Source organism: Triturus cristatus, chromosome 3_1 (assembly GCF_964204655.1).
Source record: "Triturus cristatus chromosome 3_1, aTriCri1.1, whole genome shotgun sequence".
In the NCBI taxonomy this organism is placed as follows: Eukaryota; Metazoa; Chordata; class Amphibia; order Caudata; family Salamandridae; genus Triturus; species Triturus cristatus.
In genome coordinates this window covers 1,091,338,980-1,091,363,624 of record NC_140583.1, presented here as the reverse complement: position 1 = coordinate 1,091,363,624, position 24,645 = coordinate 1,091,338,980, and the positions used below count along the sequence as shown (strand labels likewise).

Sequence of the window (24,645 nt, the reverse complement as noted above, 5' to 3'; positions counted from 1 at the left end):
CATTTTGAATATCTTTGTATGTATATATATATTATTGTCTTGTGTATGTTTGAATGAGCGTGAGGTTGTATGTTTTGCGCATGTTTGAACATAGCCATGTTTGGAAGTTTATTTTCATGATCGAATGAGGAATGAGTGACGACAATAACCATGCCATGTTTTAGCAAATTGAGTTGCTTTGGATGTTGTTGCCGCCCTAATGATACGCGTTTGGCTGTAAGTCAACCTGCCCCGCCTGAGGGCAGCCCAAGTTATGATATGTATGTAAAGCATGGTATTTCACCTCTTTTGTTTAATACACTATGGCATAAATATACTAAAGATAATGTGGAATTACAATGGCCCTTAACCGGGTCCTTTGATGAGAAAAAGATACATTTTCTGCAGGATCAATTATTTTCTAAACGAAGTTGACAGTCAATGTTTGACTCCCTAAACCTGTGGCAGAAGGAAGCAAATCGCAGACGTACGCGGGAGGAGAAAGTATGTAGGATGAAAGGAAATCAGACGATTACGCAGAAAGCTATAGCTTATGATAAAGCACAAACTGAACACAGGATTGATTGTGCAGACAGACAATTTAGATTGCAAGTGGATAATACCTATGTGGCTAGGACTGAATCGGAGGATGAGATGGAGGATTTATTGGATACTCGTCCACCTCCACCTTATGCTCCGCAGTGTATATATCCCGTTGTTCCCCCGACTCTAGTACAGGGCCCCTCAGCTTCCGCCCCTGTCGTTTCCTCTTCCCTTGCCTCTCCGGGAATGTCCTCTGTTTTGTCACCCTCAGTGTCTGAGACGGCTACTTTATGGCCTGTTACCCTGCCGTTTTCCATTATGTCCACAGCAGTTTTGTCTCCCCCCACCCCTGTGTGGGCTTCCCTTTCTGCGAGCACGACCCCATCTCCAGCTGTTTCAACTCCATTTCGTGCTCCGGGTGATTTCGACGCACGGAAGTTGTTTACCCGTTCGGCTGTAGGACAGAATGAGAAACAGATGATTGAGAATCAGTTATCCCAGTGGATGCGACAGCCTATTTACACTATAACTGATATATGGAACACGCTTCGAGACAATGAGCCTGTTATGCAGCAACATGCCTTGAAACACATGGCTGCATGTATTATTACCCTCTGTGAACAGTGTTTTCCAGGAGGGATGGCCCCCCAAGTGATGTATGACATCCAGGACCGGGCTCATAAGTCTGAACTTAGCCCAGATGAAGTGTATAGAAATGTGGAGGTTTTCTTAAATTATCAAAAACGAATGCATCAAAAGTGTCCCTCGTGGGACACTTAGCATCCTAAGTGAGAAATTCATCCTATCCTTCATTCTGAAATACCGTAACTAAAGGATGACCACGGCGTGGTGACTAGACCTCGTGTAGATGCCCGAGTGCAGGAGCAATGGGTTTACACCCCCTGGAAGAGGAGTGAAGTCCTCTCGCTAAAATCACAATTACCCGACCACCGTAAGAATCCCACGGCTTATTATAAAGAACTCACAGAAGCGGCCTCTTCGACCGTAATGACTTTAGCTGACATAGAGCTATTTTTTGCATTGTTAGTTCCCTTTGACGGATGGCGTCAGGTGCATGATCAGGACCATGCTCAAGAATTAGGCGTAACATGGGAGCAGATAAAAGATTGGGACAAGGATCGTAAGCCTGGAGATAAGCCGAAACCTGAATTATTGGCATTACCTGGCCGTATTATCACGTACATGCATTCCTTAATTCCGCCTCGTAAGGTGGATTGGGACAAACTGACCGCATGTAAACAGAGGAAAGATGAAAGTGTTTCTGATTTTTTTCACTAGATTTGAGGGCGTATTCATTGATTTTAGTGGACAGGATTTATCGTTGGAAGGCGGTGTACGATTATTTGTTAATCGCTTTGTGACCAATTTGTTACCAGAAGTCTCTGCAAGGCTACAAGCCGCTGAAAGTACCTGGACCACTTCCACACCCTTGGTAATATTGAGTATGGCCCAATATTATGAACATAGAGAAAATGAGAGTAAGGCTAAGACGGAAAAGAGAACAAAGGATCTTAAAACATGGGTGTTGTTGCAACAAGGTGTTCAAGGACGAGGCAGAGAGAGAGGCGGTAGAGGGTTCGTCCCAAGGGGGACGGGAACTGGACGAGGCAGAGGGCCTGCTGTTGTTTTGGGAATAAATCAGTGTGCTTATTGTAAGGAGGAAGGGCATTGGCGATCTCAGTGTCCGTTGTTGCCGGCCCAGAACGGGGCTATGAGAAGTAGAGTAAGAGGTCGGGGAAGTGTGGATCGCAGTGATATGCGACGAGAAGAGGCGACGCAAGTTGGACAAGAAAATAATTATTTTGATAATCCAAGAGGTAGGCAGTGTTATAATGAGGACTGTGCAATGGACACGACCGAAGGGTATGCTTATATATAGGATAGCCATGGACAGAGTGAGGGCCAGGTGTCAGTACCCGTTGATCAGTGAGGACCTTATGTAGAAGCGCATTTGATGGGGACATCTGAGAAGTTTCTAGTTGATACAGGTGCAATGAATAGTTCTATTTCTCTTCCCTGGTCCCAGGGGCTGCTCTGTCCGGGCACAATAATGTTTCGGTAGGATTCTCGGGAATTCCGGTGGTGAGCCCCATCTCCAAACCTATTCCTTTTACGATTGGTCCTGTTACGGTAGACTCCCCGTTTCTTTTGACTTCCCATTGTGGCGAAAATGTGTTGGGCTTGGATTTGTTGAAGAAATTACATGCTAAGATTCATTGTTCACCTGATGGTGTTTATTTTGACTATTAAGTCCCTTGGGAAGCATAATTTGCAGTGTTTTACTAAAAATGAACCCCTCCCTTCTGAGTTTGCTGTTATTCCAGCAACATTATGGGCCACTGGTGACACAGATGTAGGATTATTAAAGATTCCGCCCGTTTCTATTACTTTGAAGCAAAATGCTCGGCTTCCTCGTATACCTCAGTACAAAATTTCTCCGGCAGGCGAGAAGACTTTGCTCTCCATCATACAAGATTTGGTAAAAAGGGGTGTGGTGGAAGAGACAGCTGCTAATGGGTGCAACAGCGCCATTTTGCCTATCTTAAAGAGAGCCCCTGTTGGAAGCGATCCTGACTATGTTGATACTTATCGTTTTGTGATTGATTTGCGTGAAATTAATAAAATAGTGGTGCCCCAATACCCTGTGGTTTCAGACATCACTACTATTCTCACTATGATTCCTCCTACTGCTTCCAGTTCTGCCGCGCTCCCCAGGGGTACACAGAGAGACCTAGTATTTATAGTCAAGCTTTGAAAACGTTGTTGGATGATTTGGTTTTGCCCCCTGGTAATGTGCTTTTGCAATACGTAGATGATTTGTTAGTGGCCTCTGATACCGAGGAAGGTTGTAAGAAGGCCACTGTACAATTATTGTCTCATTTGGCTGCTAATCACAATAAAGTATACCTTTCTAAATTTCAATATTGTCGACAGGAGGTGACCTATCTCGGTCATCTACTGTCAAAGGAGGGGAGGAGACTAACCCCTGAGCATGTGACTACCATTTTTAATATGTCTGTACCTCGTACTCAGCGTGATGTTCATGCATTTCTTGGCATAACGTCTTACTGTCGCCAACGGATCCCTAATTTTTCCCTTCTTACTAAACCTCTTCTGTATTTAACCACTAACGATGTGCATGAACCTTTACCCTGGACTGATGCTTGTCAAGATGCTTTTGACTCTTTGAAATCTGCGCTTTGTTCTGCACCTGTTCTTGGTACTCCTGACTACCGGAAACCTTTTGTGCTTTACGTACACAAGGTGGACGGTTGCTCGCTTTCTGTGTTAAAACAAAGATTTGGTGATAAGCAGAGACCTTGTGCCTATTTCTCGGCGGTGTTGGATAACGTCGCCAGAGCACTCCCTAGCTGTTTAAGAGTTACTGCTGTGGTTGCGGTGGCTATTCGACAGTCGGAAGGGCTCGTTCTGAACACTGACCTCACAGTGATGGTACCGCACACTGTGGATACATTATTGAACAAAACAAAGACCCAGCACCTTACAAGTGCGCGTCTTACCGGATACAAAACCCTGCTACGTTACTACCCCTCCCTTCGAATGAAAAGAAAAATGATGTTCGGACTGAGGATGGGACGGGTAGATCTGACTAACACTCCTCTATCTGACCCTCAAGGGGAGTTGTACGTCGATGGCTCTTGTTTCAAGTTACCAGATGGCACGACAACTGCTGCATATGCGATAATTACTCTTCACACTATAGTTGAGGCTTCTCGAGTACCCTATCAGACAGCACAGGCGGCTGAATTAGTGGCATTGTTTCAGGCCTGTGAGTTAAGTGAAGGACTGAGAGTAAATATTTACACCGACAGCCAGTACGCCTTTGGCGTGGCTCATACTTTTGGCTGACTCTGGGCAGAAAGAGGTTTTCTTACTTCTCATGGTCAGCGAATACAGCATGGCCCCTTGATTTTGCGATTACTGACAGCATTGACGTTACCAGAAATAGTGGCTGTAGTCAAATGTAGTGCACACAAGGCAGTGGTTGATGCAGTTGGGGAGGGTAATGCCTTTGCCGATCAAGTAGCTAAGGAAACTGCGAAATCCAAATTGACCTCAATGTTTGTGACTAGCTCTGCCAGGTGGGTGACTGAAACAGAGATGTTTGATAATACCATGGAGAGTGTCCAAGAAATACAGAAAGAAGCTACCTCTATTGAACTGGCTCACTGGAAAGAGCAAATTGGGAGATTAGATGCAGAGGACTATTGGATTGATCTGTCAAAAAAGCAGCGGTGGCTGTTGCCTAATGCATTAGTGAATGCGGTGGAGACAATGGCACATGGTCCAGCTCATATTGGGGTGAAAGGCATTTGTGCATTATTAGATTCTGTATGGTACAATCCCAATATTTTTAGGACCGCTGCTCATTTGGTACAATATTGCATGGTTTGCTTATGACATAATCTAGGGGGCTGGGAGCCTGTTCTGAGTGGAAACTTTGCACCACCATCTTTGCCTTTTGAGGTGCTTCAAATGGATTATATCCAGCTGGAGAGCGTTAATAATTTGAAGTATGTCCTGGTCGTGGTATGCGCTTTCAGTAAATGGGTGGAAGCCTACCCGACAAAAGAAAACACTGCTTTGGCAACGGTAAAAGCGTTGATAAAGGAATATTTCCCTCGCTACGGATTGCCTCGTGTGATCTGGAGTGATAACGGAAGACATTTTAATGCAGAACTTATCACACATGTAATGGATTACAGATTAAACAGAAATTCCATGCGGCTCAACACCCCCAGTCTGCTGGGTTGGTCGAGAAGTATAATGGGATATTAAAGCTCAAATTAGCAAAAATTCAAGAAAGTACTGGATTGAGGTGGCCGGATGCTCTGCAGCTGGCATTAATGTCAATACGAGCTACCCCACATTCTCGTTCTGGTTTGTCTCCGTATGAGGTCATTTTTGGGCGCCCTGCTAATGTTTGGGGCATCCCGAGACCCAGAACCTTTCATGATATAGAGTATCCTATGCTGACAGACTATTTGTATGCTTTGACTAAAAATCTTCATTCCCTTCATCAACAGGTCTCAGCAGTTTTGCAGCCCCTGCCGGAGGGTCCTGGACATCGCTTGGAACCAGGACAGTGGGTTCTGGTCCGTAACTATCAGCGAAAATCCAGCTTGGATCCTCGTTGGTCTGAACCGTTTCAAGTCTTGTTGGCCACGCGGACGGCGGTAAAAGTGAACGACAAGCGACACTGGATACATGTGTCACATCTAAAAAAACTACCCCTCCCGCTTCCATATGATCAGCGAATCCAAGACGGGGTTCTGACTCAGGAAAGTGAGCGAGTTCCTCGATTCATCCCTTTTTCTGATGCCCAGGTAATTGGAGCAGGGCATGGAGAAGGTGCACCGGGCTCGGAAGGGGCTCTGTCATCAGCACAATTGACCGCCCCAGATTCTGTTGTTCCTACAGCTAACCCAGAGGCTCACAGTACCCCCGTTTCACCAGATTCGTCATCCTCTGTTTTGTTCTCTGATCAAGAAGTGCCTGGCCATACTCGATACAACCTGCGGCCCAAAAAACAACACGGTACACCAGGTGAACATGGTAGGAGATAGGGAGAGACTTGAGTGATAGGGTACAGACCTGTGTTATGAATGTCTGTTAGATACGCTTCTGGTGTACTGAGCGAGACACTGGACTGAACGCGCTGAGAGCCTTGAACATTTGTTTGCTCTGTTCAGAAAGAAAGACTGAATTTCATGTTCAAAAGGGGACCAGGTTGTGTTTTCTTCAAGGGTTTTGTGAGAACATAACTCCAACGTGAGAAGTTTGTTTTTGTATTATCTGTGATGAACGATAGGAGCCTGCCTGTGAGGCTCTAAACGGACACAGGAAAGAAGCACCCTCTGGCAGGTTGGACTGCATTGCCCTAGTTTATTGTTGGACTTTTAGTTAGCATGTATCCCTTTGCTCGTTTTGTTCCTGAGAGGAACGTCCTTTTGTACCACGCTATTTTCCTACATATATGCCTGTTTTTTCTAGTTGGACCAATCGTGTTAAAATTGCATTTATAGCTACTATAGCAATATTGCTAATCATATTACTGGGAGTATTCATATATTTAGAATTTCACCACCCTATACATACTGTTTTAGGAACAACTACCCCACCTCCGGAACATGTATTTCATACTTTGGCCCCTCATAAGGAAAGGCATCGTCAGACCTATGTGAGAAACGCATTCATTGAAATGCTTCATCAAGAACACAGTGCCACCAATACTACAAATTGTTGGGTTTGTGGTCTTTTACCATCTGTTATGCACAAGCACGACTTATTTATATCCCTATCTTTGTCTCATCTGGGAAGTTGCGAGGCTTGGTTCAAATTGCTTTCTATGATGTATATGCATTACACTGTGGACGCTTGAAGGTTTTCAGAGAGAGATTATGAAATGATTTTAGCATATATTGAGGTTCATCAAGGATTTAACCCCGATGGGAATAATGGAGAAGGAACCTTAGATCCGAATGCCTGTATGAATATGTATATAATGCATGAAAATACCACTTGGTTGAAAAATGAAATTTTGGACTTTGTTGAATTCAATTTCACTCAATATTATCGACAGTTTCAGGACCGTAATGTTACTGAAGATAGGGCTATTCCAGTGCCTGTATTAAACAGTACCTCTACGTTTGTGTTCAAGGAGCAGGGTACATCCCAGTAGGAGAAAGCTGATGTAATTACACTTATCAGTTGCGTACCTTTAGCAGCCCCCCGTTGTTAACCCCTCCTAATGTATATTTTGTCTGTGGAGAAAGTGCCTATACTTAGCTTGCCCGAGGTTGGACTGGACGTTGCTACCTGTCCTTCCTGTACCCTCCAGTCTATATTGCCCCTTCTAATTATCACAAGGATCACCAACTAGATAAACGTAGCGTGCTTATTAGGATAAATAAAAGGGTGATAGATACCACCGATATAGATCAGACCAATACTCCACTGCAGCATTTCACCAACATTATGAAGGGAGTGTTCCCCTTTTGGGGGCCTATAATTACTAGCCAAGAAGTATGACGTTTGTCTAGAGTAGTTGAAGGGGTAATTAACACTACTGCAGGAATACTGACCAATATAACAGTAGAGCTACAGGCGACCAGACTTGTTTCGCTTCAGAACCGTATGGTTTTGTACATTATCTTGGCAGATCGAGGAGGAGCATGCCGTGTGATCGGCAGCTCTTGCTGTGTTTATATTCCTGACTCCGCCCCCTCTGTTCATTTGGCCATACAGAAGCTACATCGTTTAGCTTCCGAGATACATGTAGAAACTGGTACGTAGTGTCTCTCTGTTTGGTTCTGGGGTTTGCTGTCTACTTGGGGATGGAAAATTTTGATGGTGCTGGCATGTATAGCCAGTATCATATTCACGTGTTGTGTTTGTATACAATGTGGACCTACATGTTGCTCTTATTGCGCAACAAAACTCACTTCCTCTGTGTCTGGTCCATCCCCAACAGCGGTAAAAGCTCAGCTAGTTCAGCAGGAGCTCAAAGACCTAATGCAGATTGATGAGGGAATATTTGAAGATTGAACTGTTTTAGTTAGCTACATCATGCTAAAAGGGCCGTTCTGAGGGATAAAAAGTAGATTTCCCGTATATAAGGAGTATCGGACCCATATTATGTTAGCATGATGCATCTATACGTACGCTCCCTGTTTGATATATATGCTTTTGCTTGGAGGAAACTCGTTTATTTCCTCCCTGTACGTCTATTGCTAAAAGAGTAGGACGAGAACCATACAGACGCCATCTTCCGAACATATGCTCGAGCACGGGCCGTGATCACGTGTTGATCACGGGCAGTTGTCAGGCCCCAGTTCATCTGAGTTACTGGTAGCAGCTGAAGGTAGGCTGTTTACTTGACTGTTCTAAGACTCAAGGTCGCATCTGGCTTTGGGGGTGATAAGCGCATTCCTGGAGGCGCCGTGTCTACACTCCCAGGCACCAAGATGAAAGGGAGTGACCCCTCCTGACCTCATCAGTAATAGATAGTAAAGCCTTTGTACTGGTCTGATGTGTGCCATATATGGTCCTTTCCTGGAGCTCGAGGGCCAACTCGTGTTTTTCCTTTTACAGTGATTGTATGTGTTGAACTGAAAAGTATATAACCTCATGTTTGAATACGAGCCAACAGTCTTCTCGGCGCACCTGATGGATGAGGTTCGGAGAGGCTCCTCTATAGGGTATTTTGTTTAAATAAACGATTGAATCTTCTTCACTGCCAACTGACTGATTATTTGGTAATGGTATTGGGACTATTGGTAGGTATAGTCCTTTAGTTTATTTATATGGTACATCAAGTCTAGTATAAATACAGAGCCTAAGCTGTGCCCCCTGATATCATTGAGGTCCTGGACCTGTCCTTTGACTTACAGGGGTGCACCAAGTATGCCCTCATTGTACAGAAAGTGGAGTACTGTCCCTGGCATAGGGTTAGTACATAGAGCTGTGGTGGCAGCGTACCATTTCCTGTGAATTCATGACCAGATATATTTTAACTTGTGTCACTGCAGTGGATACCTACTGACCCACTCGTGTAAAATTCTGCTTCTATGTTCTAACTCAGATCCTAGTACTAACAAGTGTATGTTGTGTGTGTTTGTATATGAGGCCTAAATAGTACATGCATTGTGTATGAGTGAGCCAGAGCAATGGCGGCCTTTGGGTCCATTGTGGAAGCTCTTGGTCTTTTTCTGTGCAGAAGACAGAGGTGAGGTTGTTTTCCCAGACAGCAGAAGTGTATAGCTGAAATTTCTAAAGCTAGTGGGATATACCTAGACATTGAAATGGGGACAGAGGTGAAAAGGCTCCTTTAAAATGCAAAAAGTCCTTTTTCTGAGAAGAGCTGCGCATTAGTCTTCCTGTAGCACTGAAATTTGGTGGAAGGTGGGGGTAAATGGTGGGACTACAATCTGTTTAGATCTTTTCAGGTGAGGCCAGCTTTTTGTCTCTTTCCTTATAACTGTTCAGTGTCGCTCTTAAGAACTAGGTGCAGGAAGCTCACATTTCTCTGTGCCTCTGTTGTTGCTGCTCCAGTTTGGAGATTACCCTGATGTGAAGAGTATCACTCTACACAAAGGCTGTGTTGATAGAGCAGCCTCAAAAAGACACTTGAAAAGAGAACCACCCCAACCCAGTTCTCAAAGTGCAGGCATAGAAACCACATCTCCTATCTGCTTCAACTGTATAACATTTTGACCTACTAACTTGTTGTTCCAGTTCCAATTTATCTTTTACTAAGGAATAGAGTGTTCGACAGACAACTCAGAAGGGACACCTTCCTGCACACATACAATAATTCATGGTGATTTGCTGTTTCTATGTGTACATATGCAGCAAACATGGAAACAGCAAAAACTAGTCGAAATTTATACTTTCTCCTCGTTTTGCCATGCTAGGACATGGTTTTCCCTGGTCTTAATGTTGGCGCTGCCTTCTATTTACGCCACCCTTGTAAATAAGGGGCAGCGTCAAAGTCAATGGTTGTTACGGCAGAACGGCCATCACAACACCCATAGTCCACCCCTTTCACGCTACACTTAGCAAGAAAGGGGGTCTTATTTACAAGGCAGCGTTAAGCTACATTAAATTTAACGCCACAGGAACATCACAAAAAGTGACATTCCTGTGGCATTAAACCCTTGTAAATATATCCCAATGTCTGTACAACCGGATGCTCTCAGAGCAAAAGGAAAGATCAGGGAGATCAATGCCAAAACCAGACACATTATAAGATTGATCAGTCAGTGCTTCTCTCACAATAGGATTCCTATTAATGAGATGATCGATACATTCAAGTCTTAAAAGGCCGAAGAAAAGATTTTACAGATTCATACTTCATACTACATCTGTTTTCGATTAAGACAATTTCGTAGCTATTTCAGAATTATTGATTTCAGTCCGACTTACCACACCCTACTTGAGTCCGCCATTCTCCAACAGGAATTCCAAGAGCCTGGCACACCAAAGCATATGCCTGTATGGCCTGGCAGAGGCTGCTGGTATTGTCCCGGGAACTACACAGGTCATACACACAGCTGTGCACAAAGGCCATGGGATCCACCACAGCGCCACACTCCCACAGTGGGCCGCTGGTCTTGTTGATAAATCCACAGAAATTAGACGCAAAGTAAAGAGATTCAGTGGAAGCATCGCAGAAGCTGCAATTATCCATGCAGCCCGGTGAGCATCGCCAGTCCGGATGGTACACCCTCCAGCTTTCACCCAAGTCCACGACAGATACCGCCGGCCTGCCGTCAGAACGCAGGATGTCATCCTGAGGGTTCTTGTTGTAGTTCCCACACAGCCCACAAGTGGCATTGATGTAGGTCCCTGGAACAGAAATAGAGGCATAGTGCTCCCCATCGTAGGTTACTAAGAGGCCAAAGTCAGTCTCTACTGCTGTTGACAACCCACTTTGGTAAATTTTGATTGCTCCAAGCTCCAAGACAACAGGAAGGGAAGTCACCAAGTCATTTACCTAGAAAGAAAGCAGAAGAACATGTTAGACAGACAAAAAGCTATGAAGATACCAGTCCAGGAAAAAAGGGTTTTGCATGTCTGGGTATAAAAGGATTATTTGAAACCTTGAAAGAATTAGATTATGACGTAGAGCCTACGGAGTGTTAAATTCCCAATAATAATAATAATAATAATAATGATGATGATGATGATAATTTTGGCCTTGACATGGAGTCAAGTTGCCAAACTTCGCACTAGTTAAACTTTACCAGTTTGTAATTGTGTCTCAATTTCAGTAATGTTAGAATTCCTGTACAAAAGTGGGTTTTGTGGAGTTTTTTTAAGTAAATCTACCTTAGGCCTAGGATTAATTTTGAATGTTATACCTTTTCATCCTTTGTGAATTACACAAACAAAGCAGTTTTTAATCACTTTTTGCAACTTCTCACACTGCTATTAATAATAAAGATGATTAAAACACCTTGAATAACAACACAATAATAATAGTAACATAGAGAGGACCAACATCATAACAATTAGATAATTACTATTTACTTCTAACAGAGTTCTCTAATAGCACCTTTAGCATTGCCCCCTAGAGATGATGAAAGTCTGCTTCAATCTGCTGCAATGCAGTCCCATGGACTACACCCAGATTTCTATAACGGTTGACATATATCCATCACTCTAAGAATATTTATTTTTCTATTACCAAAAGTGGTATTAATTTAGAGTGCCTCACAATCCCATTCCCCCAGGTGGAGCTGATGCACTCTAAGAATAGTCCTTATATAAGAACTTTCTTGACTACATTCCAGTGCATAATTTGAGCCGGTGGTTTCTGGTGCTCAGCACCTGCACTTAAATGCCAGCACCAGCTCTAGTGACAGACCACCACATGGTTGCACTGTCTTTAATTTTGAGATAAGCACAACAACGGTGTTTATTAAGACAATATACAGTGAAAATGAGTATTCCCAGCCTCTCACACCATTATTATAGCTTTGTGTGACATAAAATAGTCTGAATTGTCAAACTTGTAGCAGTGAGGTGTTATGTTGGTAATGTTATTGGCAGCGCTGGCAGGGGCAGTTTGTGGTACAATCTGCAGTGGCCTTCTGAGAAGGGTCCTGGCACTTCATGTTCTCCAAATTAAGCACTGCTACATTCAGTTCTCAATCCTCCTACATTCATATTTCACATCTATAACTCTCTCTGTCTTCATTGTTCATGATGTCTTGCCTTGTGTTTATCTCTCCTAAGAGCTTGAACTTGTTTTTTTCTTTTAGGATAGGCCTCTGTCTCATAAGCTTACCTCAATTTATTTTCAGCGACCCACATGTGTATGGGTCAGTTCATTGACAGAGTCAGAAAGGGGGATAATGCTGCAAGAAATTAGAAATTCCTTGAAGCAGACACTTGATCAAGTGTTAAACTCCTCTGTACTTCTAGTGCTTATTGGAAAATTGGCAAGGCCTTGCTACGGAAGAGGATGTGGTGTAACAGCCTGAGCTGCAGACTTTGTAGCTAGGGAATCAGCTTTGAGTCTTGGCATCCGCTTAAGATCCTGTGATTCTGGGCAAATCACGTAATCTCCCCGTGCCTACGAAAAGATGAATGCGTCCACATGTAATGGAACTGGTGCTCTTGTAAAGTGCTCCAATACATTTGGGAAGAGTTGGCGCTATATAAAATGCAGACAAAAACTACCACCACATGAGCGGTAGTGAGATACTCTCCGTAGCCATTCATGATTTTAATCCCAGTGACAACTGAGAAGTGCCATAACGTACACTTGTCAGCTGCTTTTGCCGCCAGTCTACTGTGGCAGGCACAGGGAGCAAGAGTGGATCATTGCTTTAAATCAAGTATGATGTGCTGTCAAAGATAGGCAGGGAAGGTCAGGCAGGATTCGTTTTTGACCACTACCCACTTCTAAATTCCGTTTACTTTTATGGCTGTCCTGAGTAGAAAATTGTGTTCAAATAAATGGTTTCTTGGAAAGGAAACTTTAAACAAAAAGTTGTGATTCCTTGATTAAGTTAAGCATTGACACCACTCAGTGGTAGAGAAGTGGATTGTGTGCAAAATACAGCAATACTTTGGGGCATATTTATCAACATTTCACGCAGCGCAGCAATCCACCCTGATGCGCTGCATGAAAGGACAGGAATGTGCTGTATTTAACATTATACAGCACATTCCTGTCCTTTCTTTGCACTGATGCCCAATGTGCTGCCTTGTGCCAGCACAGGCACCCTTGAACCACGGTGCAAGGGTGTCTGCTCTGTAAGCTGTATTTTATTGTGCAAGAAGCTGCACCTTCCAGCACGAAAACAATCCTGAGAGGCATTTTCCCTTTCTGCATCCTGCTGCACACATAGAAAGAGAAAACGATGAGAAAAAAATATATTTCTCCTCGTTACGCCTCCCCTGGGGGGGTGTAGAATTTGAACGCATTCCCAGGTCTACCAGTAATGGTAAATCTAGGAATGCACCAAAATCCATGGGTGGATGCGTGGTAACACCCAAGCTCCACCCATGGAATGCCACATTGGGGCAGAGTAACGCAAAGCAACAACTTGAACTGCTTTGCGTGGCTTGATAAATCTGACTTTAGTGTTGCATCGCCCTTGCGCTCTGTTGCGTGGTGTAAGGGTGACACAGCATCATGATAAATTTGCCTCTCTGTATCTTACAACAGAAGAACTAGATAAAAGGAAGGGGGGGCCTTCAGATGAGCATGATAAAGGGTGCAAATCACTTTGTAGCTGTATCAGAATAATGGAGAGTTCAGCAGAGTTAATTCAAAGAAAAAATCAGGAGAAGTCAAAATACAACCAGATGTGAGATATGCTTAAATATACACAAATGGTTTTCTGTACACCATTACACCATGGACAGCATTGAACAATGATACAAGACACCAATATAGATGATTATATACCAGTAGGGGCATGATATTTATCCCCTGCTTTGCACTTCTTCCAGCTTTGGGACCTAAAGAGTTATAAGAAATTCCAGGCATAGCAATCATTTCCTCTTTAGTCTACCAAGCAGAATCATTAGACTAGCAAGTTAACTCTAGATTCAGTACTAGAAAATCAACATGCATTCCCACCACAGTCATCCACACTGTAGTCCTGGGTACAGTGAAATGAAGGAATGTGTACAGTGTTCTCCTGCTGAACGCTACCCAAAACCCTAATAGTGCCTGTTGCTCCTGCATAAGGCTTACCTTGACCTTCCCAAAGCTGCCCTTAGGGATGACAATGCTATAGGAGTACACTTCCAACGAGATATCCTTCAACCAGGAAACAGACGAGCCTCCGCGGTTTTCATTTTTGGCCTCCACACTAAAGAATGGGAGGTTAGCAGTCTGCCAGCACTGACGAGCCAGCAAGTAAGAGCACGAGCCCTGGAAGTGAAAGAGAAGTCCATCGAAAGTGTGGTAATGGGGGTCTCCGAAGATCACGCAGGTGCTACTCTCCACTGGCAGGCACTGGAAAAAGCGTTCCTTGGGTTCGCACACTTCATATGGCCCACACACAGACTCCTGGCAGAAGATCTCATTGTTGAAATCCAAGCAACGGCACTTTGTGGAGCAATTGGCACTTTCAGAGAAGGTCTCACCTTGACGTAGAAACTGACCTGTATAAAATAAGGATAACAATTATGATTAGCAATTACCAGAAGGACATAGGGCCAATTAAAAATCTCATCTGGATAGATATACATTCACTTCTCATTAAGTAAATAGACATGAATAGTGGACATAACATCAAACGGCCTTAAGACTACCCTTGTGTAGACTGGTTGATCTCCAGAATTTCTTGAAGAATCTCTCAATCTCTTCTTGAGAACTAATTACACCTACAAAGCTGTCAATAACACTGGCCTTGTCTACCTGAACAGCCGCATTTACTTCCACCAACCTTTCAGAAACCTCCACTCTGTTGGTCTCCCATTACCACACACCACGCATACATATCAGTAGAGCAGGGGCCGCACCTTCTAGCACCTGGCCCCTAAAGTTTGGAACAATCTCACACCACCCATCAGAGCCTCATCCTTCTCTCTTCTTGACTTTCGCAAGAAGCTGAAGCCCCCAGGGCTGGCCTCAAACACTGGTTACAGAGCACCGGGATACCCCCATCGGTGATTAGCCAGCGGCAACTCCTCAGTTCAGGCGGAGGAGCGTCACCCTACTTGTTGCAAGCACAGCAGGTACACACACAATAATAAAATCGCCATCATCATTTTATTTTATATGTGCTACCAGCCGCAGCGAATGGATGGTGGGGGCGGGGCAGATTCCTGCAGATTGCAGGATGACATCATAGGTGCTCAAAGAGCATGTCAGACTGTCCGTCTGTCTACATCTCGCCAATATGACATCCGCACTTCAGCCTGCACACTCCCAGTCCTGCAAAACAGCCCAGGGAGTGCTGACACATGCCCCCAGCCTCAAAATGAGTGCTGGGTTAACCTGATCCAACCAATTCGAAAGCAGGAAGTAAACCACCTTCCTATCCTGCTCTTCGTCATCGCTAGTAATTTTTTGGAGTTGTGACCCGCCCTGTGAGTAGCACAATATAAAAACAACAGATCACATAATAACATAACATGACAATTACTAGTGAAATTGCACATTGGCTAGAACCCCTTTATACGAGAGTACACTTTTTTCTTTGACTATAAGTCCTTATTCAAGAAAGGAGTGTGTGCAAGCAGGGGCATACGCTGGTAACACTAGCACTATACAACCTTTCCTTCCATGTATACTATTTAAACTAACATCTTGTCATGGAGTACGTATTTCCGGCTCAGATGTGCACTACAACAAATTTCCTTTGTGAACTCAGCCATGCTCAGGTTTTGAACAAGCAGATTGATAAGTGCTTTAAGTAGGACTCTGTGTATTTCCCATGTTTTCACATTCATCCAGCCTCAATCTCGTCTTTCAGGACTGAGAACAATTAGTTGAATTCTTAAAGTGTGTAATCGAGAGAGAGGTAGATTTCAGCTTTTGATATGTTGGCTGTGGGATTCTTTTTCTTGCAGTCACATCATGAGAAATGGAGAATGGGCTGAGGAGGAAATCACTGGAGGTGAGCAGGCCGGAGGAGGAAGGCTCAGTGCAATATAAATCATGCAGTAGCCATCTTTCCCAGGGTAAGTCCAATAAATGATAAGAGATGCCCTTGGAGTTTGAGGTCTGTGGGGCCAAATGTGTGTACTTTCCAGAAGACCCGTCTGCGGAACAAATATGCCTCGATTATAGTGCCTCTGTTGTTTCACACCAGTTTGCAAACACATATTTGTAAAGTGGTCGCAATTACAAGTGGTGCAATGTTCATCACACCTGGTAATGTTAAGAACGGTTCTTCAGATTTTCCCCTAAAAATGTTTTGCCTGGTGAAACCTCCCAAAATATAATCAGGGAAAAGGTTTGTAAATATAAGGACATAGAGATTTTGGTGCAGAAAGGTTCAAAATCTACACAGTTCGCCCCATTTTGAAGGGATAAACTTGTTATAGGCAAATTGTTATCAACCAATAAATTCTGACGCCGGGTGTATCATTACTTATCGGGTGAGAAACATGTCATCTAACCCTCCGGGCACTCATAATCAAGCTCTGAGTGTCAACAGGAGGACTCTTCCTCAGATCAGAAAATTACTGTTCTATTTTTCATACTAATGCACTGTGGATAGTAAAAGCAAATGTCTTATTCATAGTATGTGTGATAAATGCCCAAGAAGTAAACCATTGCCCACCCAACATTTATGCCAGACTCACGGGGGCACCGGAGGTCCAACCACCCAATTACAACTTTGGCTGTTTGACCACCATTGCACCGCTGCAACAGCCGTTCCCTGGTGCTGCTGCGGCACCGCCATGCATGTTACGAGTTTCAGGACCACCGGCGGTGTCATGGAGATCTTTTCTCCATGAAAAGGCTGGCAGTCCTGAAACAAAGGGGTCCTGCCCATATGCATGGGGATGCATGCAGGGAGGCACAACATGTACCTCCCTTTGTGCATGCACCCCAATTTGTGCACGGCATGGACTTTATCGGCACAGCTGTGGGACCGCCCAAAAAAGCCCACCAGACACAAGGAAACTCATAATCTGATTAAGGGTTTGGCGGTGAGGGAGTGGACCGCTATGGTGGCAACCCTCTCCCACGCTGCCAAACCTGTGTGGGCACTCCACACAGGTTTGGCAGCGTGGGAGAGGGCTGCCACCATAGCGGTCCACTCCCTCACAGCCAGACCCTTAATCGGACCCTCTGACTTTTTTTTTAACTATTGAAAAAACTCCTAGACTTTTGTTAATAATTAAAAGGAAAATGTTGACAATGGTGTTGTAATGTAACTAACAAATACTAAATTACACGCAGAGTCCAACTCTATCTACCATTATGAAAGAGGAATGTTTTTAGTCTTTACTCACAGCAGCTACGTTTTTAATGTCATAATGTCCTTGTAAAAAGAGTTTTTGTGAGAACATTCCTCTGCAAAAGCTTTTCCAGCAGGATTCTTTGCTGACAGAAAAATGTTTGCATAAGTGAAAAATGTTGTGAAGTTGTCACATTTGCAAAACGTCACTGGCTCAAAGAGTACTTTCACCTCCCTTTTTAAAAAGTACCTTATCGATGCATTTATGTCTCTCAAAACTGTTCATTAATCACAGATATGTTTTGTCCTGTTCAGGTCCCATAAGTGTGATTTATGGTGTCATGTGTCTGAGTGGAATTATGGCTAAGAAGATTTATTTATCATAGGAAATAAACATGCACAGGTAGTCAGTGGGGGCACATTGACCCTGAAATGAGGCATCTAGGTTGCAATGAGAATATTTCCGAGGATGTAGATAACAAAAAGTTAAACAATTGAGATTGGGCCTGAATGTACCTCTCAGACTACACCCATTGGCTGGATCAATTTCCTTTCCGTCGATTTTGAACATCCAGCGCCCGGGAAAATTGACATTTGTGGTATCTTTGATGTTGATGATTTCTAATGATCTAGATCCTGGAACACTGAAGTAATTGGTGCTATTTCCTCCATTGAAACCAGCCTGAAAAGACAAAAACAGTGAAAGGCGATTTGCTTCATGGCTTCTTTAAGACAACAGGATATTAAAATAGTTTGAATGATGTCAAATTCGGTACAGTTAGAACACTAACTTAAAAGGAAGATGATAACGACACTCGAGACTGAAATTAATTTCTGGCAGTGCTTAATTTATGGAGGTGGCTGGAGGTTGTGGGCACCCACATTCATCCTAGGGGGGCAGGACTTAGTTTAATCTTCAAATTTTTGACCATGGCTTATTTTTCATCATCATACTTGAAGCAGAGCAAAAGAGAGAAAGGCAGAAAAGGGAACCAAGGCAGGAAGAAAATGATCAGAAGCAGAGAAGAAAATCTTTGGGCTCTGCATGGATTGATTGAGCTATTGATTGATTGATTTTGATTGACTTGCCTGCTGAAATCTTAATTTGGAGACCCAGAAGCTTAATCTAATTACATTGATATAAAAATTGGTTCTACTTACAGACCTCACTGGATTTTTATTTTCCTGGTGTTGTACCTCCCTGTCTGCCAAAGAAGTGACATTAAAATGGCAAAGACTAAACAAATTAGCTGGGTAAAAACAGAGGAACTTTGGGAATCAAAGATAGTTGTTGCTCTGGCTGTTTGTGAAGGATTTCGATGGATTGGAGCCACTGTAAATGTAAGGAGGTAGTGGAAAAAAACAGCATAGAAAGAACGCGGAGTGCACGCTGAGTTCTCTACCTCATGCCCCCTCATGTGTTCACAGCAGATCTCACCAAAAAGAGCTCTTGGGCTTCATCTACAAGAAAATAACGCAGCGTGGCACCGCAATCCATTTAGCTGCATCATGCTGCGCATTTTTAAAGCACAGGAATGCGTCATATTAACAACAATACAACGCATTCCTGTGATTTCCCCTGTGTAGGGGCACAATTGGCTGCCATGCGCCATGGTGCAAGGGTGCCTGTGTTGCGGGATGATTGTTTTTGTCAGAAAGGAACACCTTCCTGCACAAAAACAATGATTGATGGTGTTTTCCTCTTTCTATATGTGCTGCAGAATACAGCACGCATAGAAAGAGGAAACACATGGAGAAATAAAAGTCTTTCTCCTCCTTGAGCCTCCTTACGCATCCCCTGGGGAAGCATAGGATTCTGACCCATTCCCAGGTTTACAAAATGTTGTAAATCTGGTAATGTGGCATAATCCATGGGTGTTGCTGGGAACACCCACAGCAACACAAAGTGTTGCATAAAAAGGGCCATATTTGCAAGGCCTTGAAAAGCCACACAGGGTGACTTTGCGTGGCGTTGTAGAATGGAGCACCACACTGCGCCACTGGTGCATCCAAAAAAGAGACGCACCAGCGGCACAAGGGGCTTGTGTAAATAAGCCCCCTTGTGATTAGGAGCTGCCAATTCTTTGTTCCATGTTGCATGTTTTTGACCTTGAGTTCCTTCCCCAAACAGCATCTCAACAATGTGTCAGACCCATTTCATTACGGGTATGACTATTGGAGGCTGAAGTATTTTAATGCATATACAAAAATTGCTGTATAAATACCATGGGGCATATTATCAAGACAGGCGATAAAATTGTCGCCGCTTTAGCGGCAGAAAACTACCGCTATAACGGCGATAATGGGCTTGATAATATGCTCTATGGAATTCCAATTGAAGCCCATGTTAGATGTGAAGGACATCTAACCCAAGCTTCAATTGGAATTCCATAGAGCATATTATCAAGCCCATTATCGCCGTTTTAGCAGCATTTTTCTGCTGCTAAAGTGGCGATAATTTTATCGCCTGTCTTGATAATATGCCCCCTTATTATTTGACTTATCACCCCCACTTTACCTGCCTGCTCACAATGGGTATAACCACCTCCTTGATCAAAAGGATACAGTGAGTCCTGAGCACACTAAACAATGCTAACAAAATGTTGCAGTGGTTGCAATGTTTAACATGGTATGTTTGCCAAATGTGGGCAAAGTTACGAAACGTGGCCTACTCAGATTGTGTACCTTTTGAAGAGTAAAATTAACTTCCCTGTCCATGGAAATGGATAAATTAGTAAAAAAAGAATTGCATCCATGGGTGTCCAGATCTGCAAGAGGGTTGGCTCTGTGCCAGATTTTCATGAAATGTGACTAAGATTCATACGCATAGAATAATGTACTTCACGTAAATGATGCTCCCTTCCCCTGCAGCATATAGTGTGGGTCCCAGGAGTCTCCCAGATCGCACAGATATTCATTGGCCTTGGGCTCAATGGGGCCCCCAGAAGGGCTGGGCGCCCCCTGCGCTGCAGAGGCTGCTGGGCCTGCTTTACACCCCTGAACAATGTATGTGGATCCGGCCCTAATTGACATACTAAGATGGAAGTCTGGGTTGGCCTTGTGACCCTGAGTTTACACACAGGTCTATTCATGTGGTGCATTAACCCACTGAGATGTGACACTTCGTTCTTTTAAGTCAGAGCTTACCTGTGCCATGACACCCCCGAGGCCAGTCAGGGGGTCTCCCCCACTCGCCGTACCGGTGGTCCAACTGATTTCGGCGTAATTGAACATGGCAAACGACAAAGTGCCGTCTGTGACCAGGAGCGCCTGGAAAGTGTTCACCTGTGGGAAAAAAAATAAAAGTCCAGTCTGAATTCTTCTCCGACTCCCATCTCAGGTTTCCCTCCCTTTGTTCTGTGTCTCCCTTCCAGCAGGTAACTTTAGCGGCACAAGGAGTAATGTAGTACACGTGAACTGTGCGAGCCCAGATGCCCCGGTCTCACCGAAACAAGCGCATTCCTTGAGACGGCGCATAATGAGGACATTGTGCGAGGTTACAGTTTGACCCGGACGGCGAAGCCGGGAAACTGCGTCAAGCGTGAATTCCTGTTACAGCTAGACATGGCGTGGAAGGCTTGGAATCGGGGCCAAGGGGATTAGTAAACAAGCTTATCGGGAGGAATACCTATACGGCCATCCACCCAGCGTTGACAAATACACTGCACTGCAGAGTGCAGACAGATTGTGTACTTGGGAGTGCAGCGTCCTTTGTAATCACTGGGGCATTTATAAATGATGTTTATTTAGATTTCCCGAACAAATGCTTTTTATCACATTAAAGCCTGCCCTACTGGCTTTGTCGACACTGTGTGAATCGTGTGTGGTTACCTCTGCGTGTGCTATGACGGGCACTGATATCTTTGGTCTTTCAGGGGCAGATTTACAATAACTGGCGCATCCCTGCTTATCAGCAGACATGCGCCAGTTATTTTGCATCACGGCAGACACCTCTTGCGCCACCATGGATGCAGCGCACCATGGGGCAAGAATAGACAGATGCGTGACGCATCTGCTGCCGTAAAGGTGACACATTGCTGGAGTCGCGTCGCAAGCGCGACGCAGCTCCAGCCAGGCTCGGGACTCCATTATGCCTAACATGCTGCGTCAATCTTTACGCCTGCTTCAAGCAGGCGCAGGGTTTTGACGCAGCATGGCTGTAAAAGTGACTGATTCACTCAGCCACTTTTAGGAGGTGTTCCTGTGCCGGAACGCCCCCCCGCGCTGGAACGCCCACATGTGGCGCAGGGCTTTACAACGTGACGCATCTCCCTAGATGCGTCACGTTGTAAATACCCCGCAGCATGGCGCTGGCTTTGCGCCGCTGTGGCGTCACAAATGTGATGCAACGGCGGTGCAAATGTGGCGTACGGGGCTTGTAAATCTGCCCCACAGTGTACACAGGGGCAGATTTATGACCCCTGTACACCACATTTGCGCCGCCGTTGCGTCACTTCTGTGATGCAGTGGCGGCGTAAACCATGCGCCACGTTGCGCTCTATTTACAACGTGACACATCCATCGCAGGAACGCCTCGGAAAAGTGCCTGAGTGAAATCTAAGAGATTTCACTCAGTCACTTTTCCGTCGCCGCTGCGTCAAAACCTTGCGCCTGCTTGAAGCAGGCGTAAGGCGTGACCCTGTTGGCGGTGAAACAAAAATAGCGATCACCTGTTCAACATGAAAAGGGATAGAGGAAAGAGGGTAGAGGGGGGAGGGAGGGTAGAGGGGAGATGAAAAGAGGCAGAGAGAAATTTCCCCAGTCTCAAGGATCCAATCCCGAAGGGGAGGACTCTATGTAGCCTCTAGTTTGCCCTCACACACCCCGAAGGATGTCTTGCTTCATCATTGGGCTTGTTGTTGCTCCTCGTCGGGCCGGCGCTGCAATGCCCGACGGTCCCCCGAAGGGTCTCTTTTTCGGAGGTCTTTTAAAGAGAAAAGCCGTAAGGTGAATGCGGGTGTGTGGGCTAAAAAACAGTAGGTAGGATCCGTGAGATAAGTGATGGCGTGCGTGCGTGGTGTGTGAAAAATAAAATGCCTAGGGGTGTCCAAACAGTGAATTTTAATATAATGGAGCCCCGGGCAAGGTAAAAAGACCAAAAGGTCGCAAGGTCACTAATAAGCGCAAGGTGCTAATGTGACTTCAGTGAAAGGTCGACATGTTTCACGCCTGAAATGCCCGAACGGGTCAGTGGCGTTTCATCAGGACCAGAGCAGTGTGAGAGGTTGTGCACGGTGAAGACGGGGGTGCCAAGGATTGGAGTGGTAACCCACGTCTTAAAAGAGGTTAGAAGAGGTACGGGGCTGCGGGGTATAGTGACCTAGTCAGCAGGAAAGGAAGAGCGTACCAAGCTAATCTAACCCTCGTGTATTTGAACGGGGCCTCCTAGGTCTAGCCGAGGCTGCCAGCGCCCTATTTGGGTTGCGTCGGGGGCCAGCTCAATCAGCACCTACCCTCTGCCAGCGGCTGCCTGGAGATCTCCAAATACACGAGGGTTACATTAGCTTGGTACGCTCTTCCTTTCCTGCTGACTAGGTCACTATACCCCGCAGCCCCGTACCTCTTCTAACCTCTTTTAAGACGTGGGTCCTAATCCTTGGCACCCCCGTCTTCACCGTGCACAACCTCTCACACTGCTCTGGTCCTGATGAAACGCCACTGACCCGTTCGGGCATTTCAGGCGTGAAACATGTCGACCTTTCACTGAAGTCACATTAGCACCTTGCGCTTATTAGTGACCTTGCGACCTTTTGGTCTTTTTACCTTGCCCGGGGCTCCATTATATTAAAATTCACTGTTTGGACACCCCTAGGCATTTTATTTTTCACACACCACGCACGCACGCCATCACTTATCTCACGGATCCTACCTACTGTTTTTTAGCCCACACACCCGCATTCACCTTACGGCTTTTCTCTTTAAAAGACCTCCGAAAAAGAGACCCTTCGGGGGACCGTCGGGCATTGCAGCGCCGGCCCGACGAGGAGCAACAACAAGCCCAATGATGAAGCAAGACATCCTTCGGGGTGTGTGAGGGCAAACTAGAGGCTACATAGAGTCCTCCCCTTCGGGATTGGATCCTTGAGACTGGGGAAATTTCTCTCTGCCTCTTTTCATCTCCCCTCTACCCTCCCTCCCCCCTCTACCCTCTTTCCTCTATCCCTTTTCATGTTGAACAGGTGATCGCTATTTTTGTTTCACCGCCAACAGGGAACAATGTCCTCATTGATTTAACTGTCATGAGTGGAGCACGGACATTGGACCATAACCAGCTCTCTTTTTTTGACTAAGTAAGGCGTGACCCACCATGTTGAGGATAGGCCAGGTTGGAACAGTGCTGGAGTTGCGACGCACCCGCGACACAACTCCAGCACTGCGGCGCCAACCTTACGCCGACAGATGCGACATGCATCTGTTTATCCTTGCGCCATAAAGCACCGCATTGTAAATGCGGCTCATCTGTTGTGTCGCAAGGGTAAACTTGTGTCACGCATCTTTCCTGGCGCATCCCTGCTGATTTGCAGGGATGCGCCAGGAAACGTAAATCTGCCCCACAGTTTCTAGTGACAATTCTAGGTACCAATGCATGACTCTTCTTGTGTAGGGCTGGCTGGACAGCAGAGGGCGCACTTCCTGAGCGACATGGATAGCTGCAATCAGTTATCAGTTTCAGTGCTCTCTTCAGAAGTCCACTTGCGCTTGCACCACAAATTTCTCCTGTCAGCGTTGCCAATAACAGGAACAACACAACTACTAACTATCACGCTCCTACAAATGTGACAAATTCAATTCTGACGATTCCAGATCCCCTAAGCTCTAAGAATGGCTTTGGCAGCAGATATTTGTCCTTTTTAAAGTGCACTGAATTATTAAACAACTGTTGGTATGCTTGTCTCTAAAAGAGACAAAGAGCACCACCATGCAGCAGACTGCCACATGTGCCGGTGCTGACAATTAAGTGCCGGTGACGAGCACCGGAAAACACCGGCTCAAATTAAGCACTTCAGTTTTATAGTATTTCAGTCTATCAGAAGCCAAATAACGGAAGCGGGTATAAAGATTTACGTGTTATGATTTACTGGCATCCAACTGAGGAAGGGAGGAGTAAGGAGATTATAGCACATTCATTGGACTTCTGTGAGCATATCAGCCAATCAGGTTGCTTGGTATGGAGTCGTAACCATTGCAGGTCCTCAGC

At 45.0% G+C, this 24,645-nt stretch overlaps 1 protein-coding gene across 1 annotated transcript in view; it reads right to left on the bottom strand.

The window, feature by feature from the left end:
- Positions 1-24,645, bottom strand: part of TECTA (tectorin alpha) — a 345,850-nt gene that overhangs the window by 238,126 nt on the left and 83,079 nt on the right. Inside the window, exons 4-7 of the mRNA XM_085646453.1 lie at positions 20,595-20,732; positions 17,964-18,129; positions 14,282-14,694; positions 10,492-11,062 (exon numbers count right to left, since the gene is read on the bottom strand). Of these exons, the coding sequence (XP_085502579.1) occupies positions 10,492-11,062; positions 14,282-14,694; positions 17,964-18,129; positions 20,595-20,732 (1,288 nt within the window). The remainder of the gene's footprint in view (positions 1-10,491; positions 11,063-14,281; positions 14,695-17,963; positions 18,130-20,594; positions 20,733-24,645) is intronic.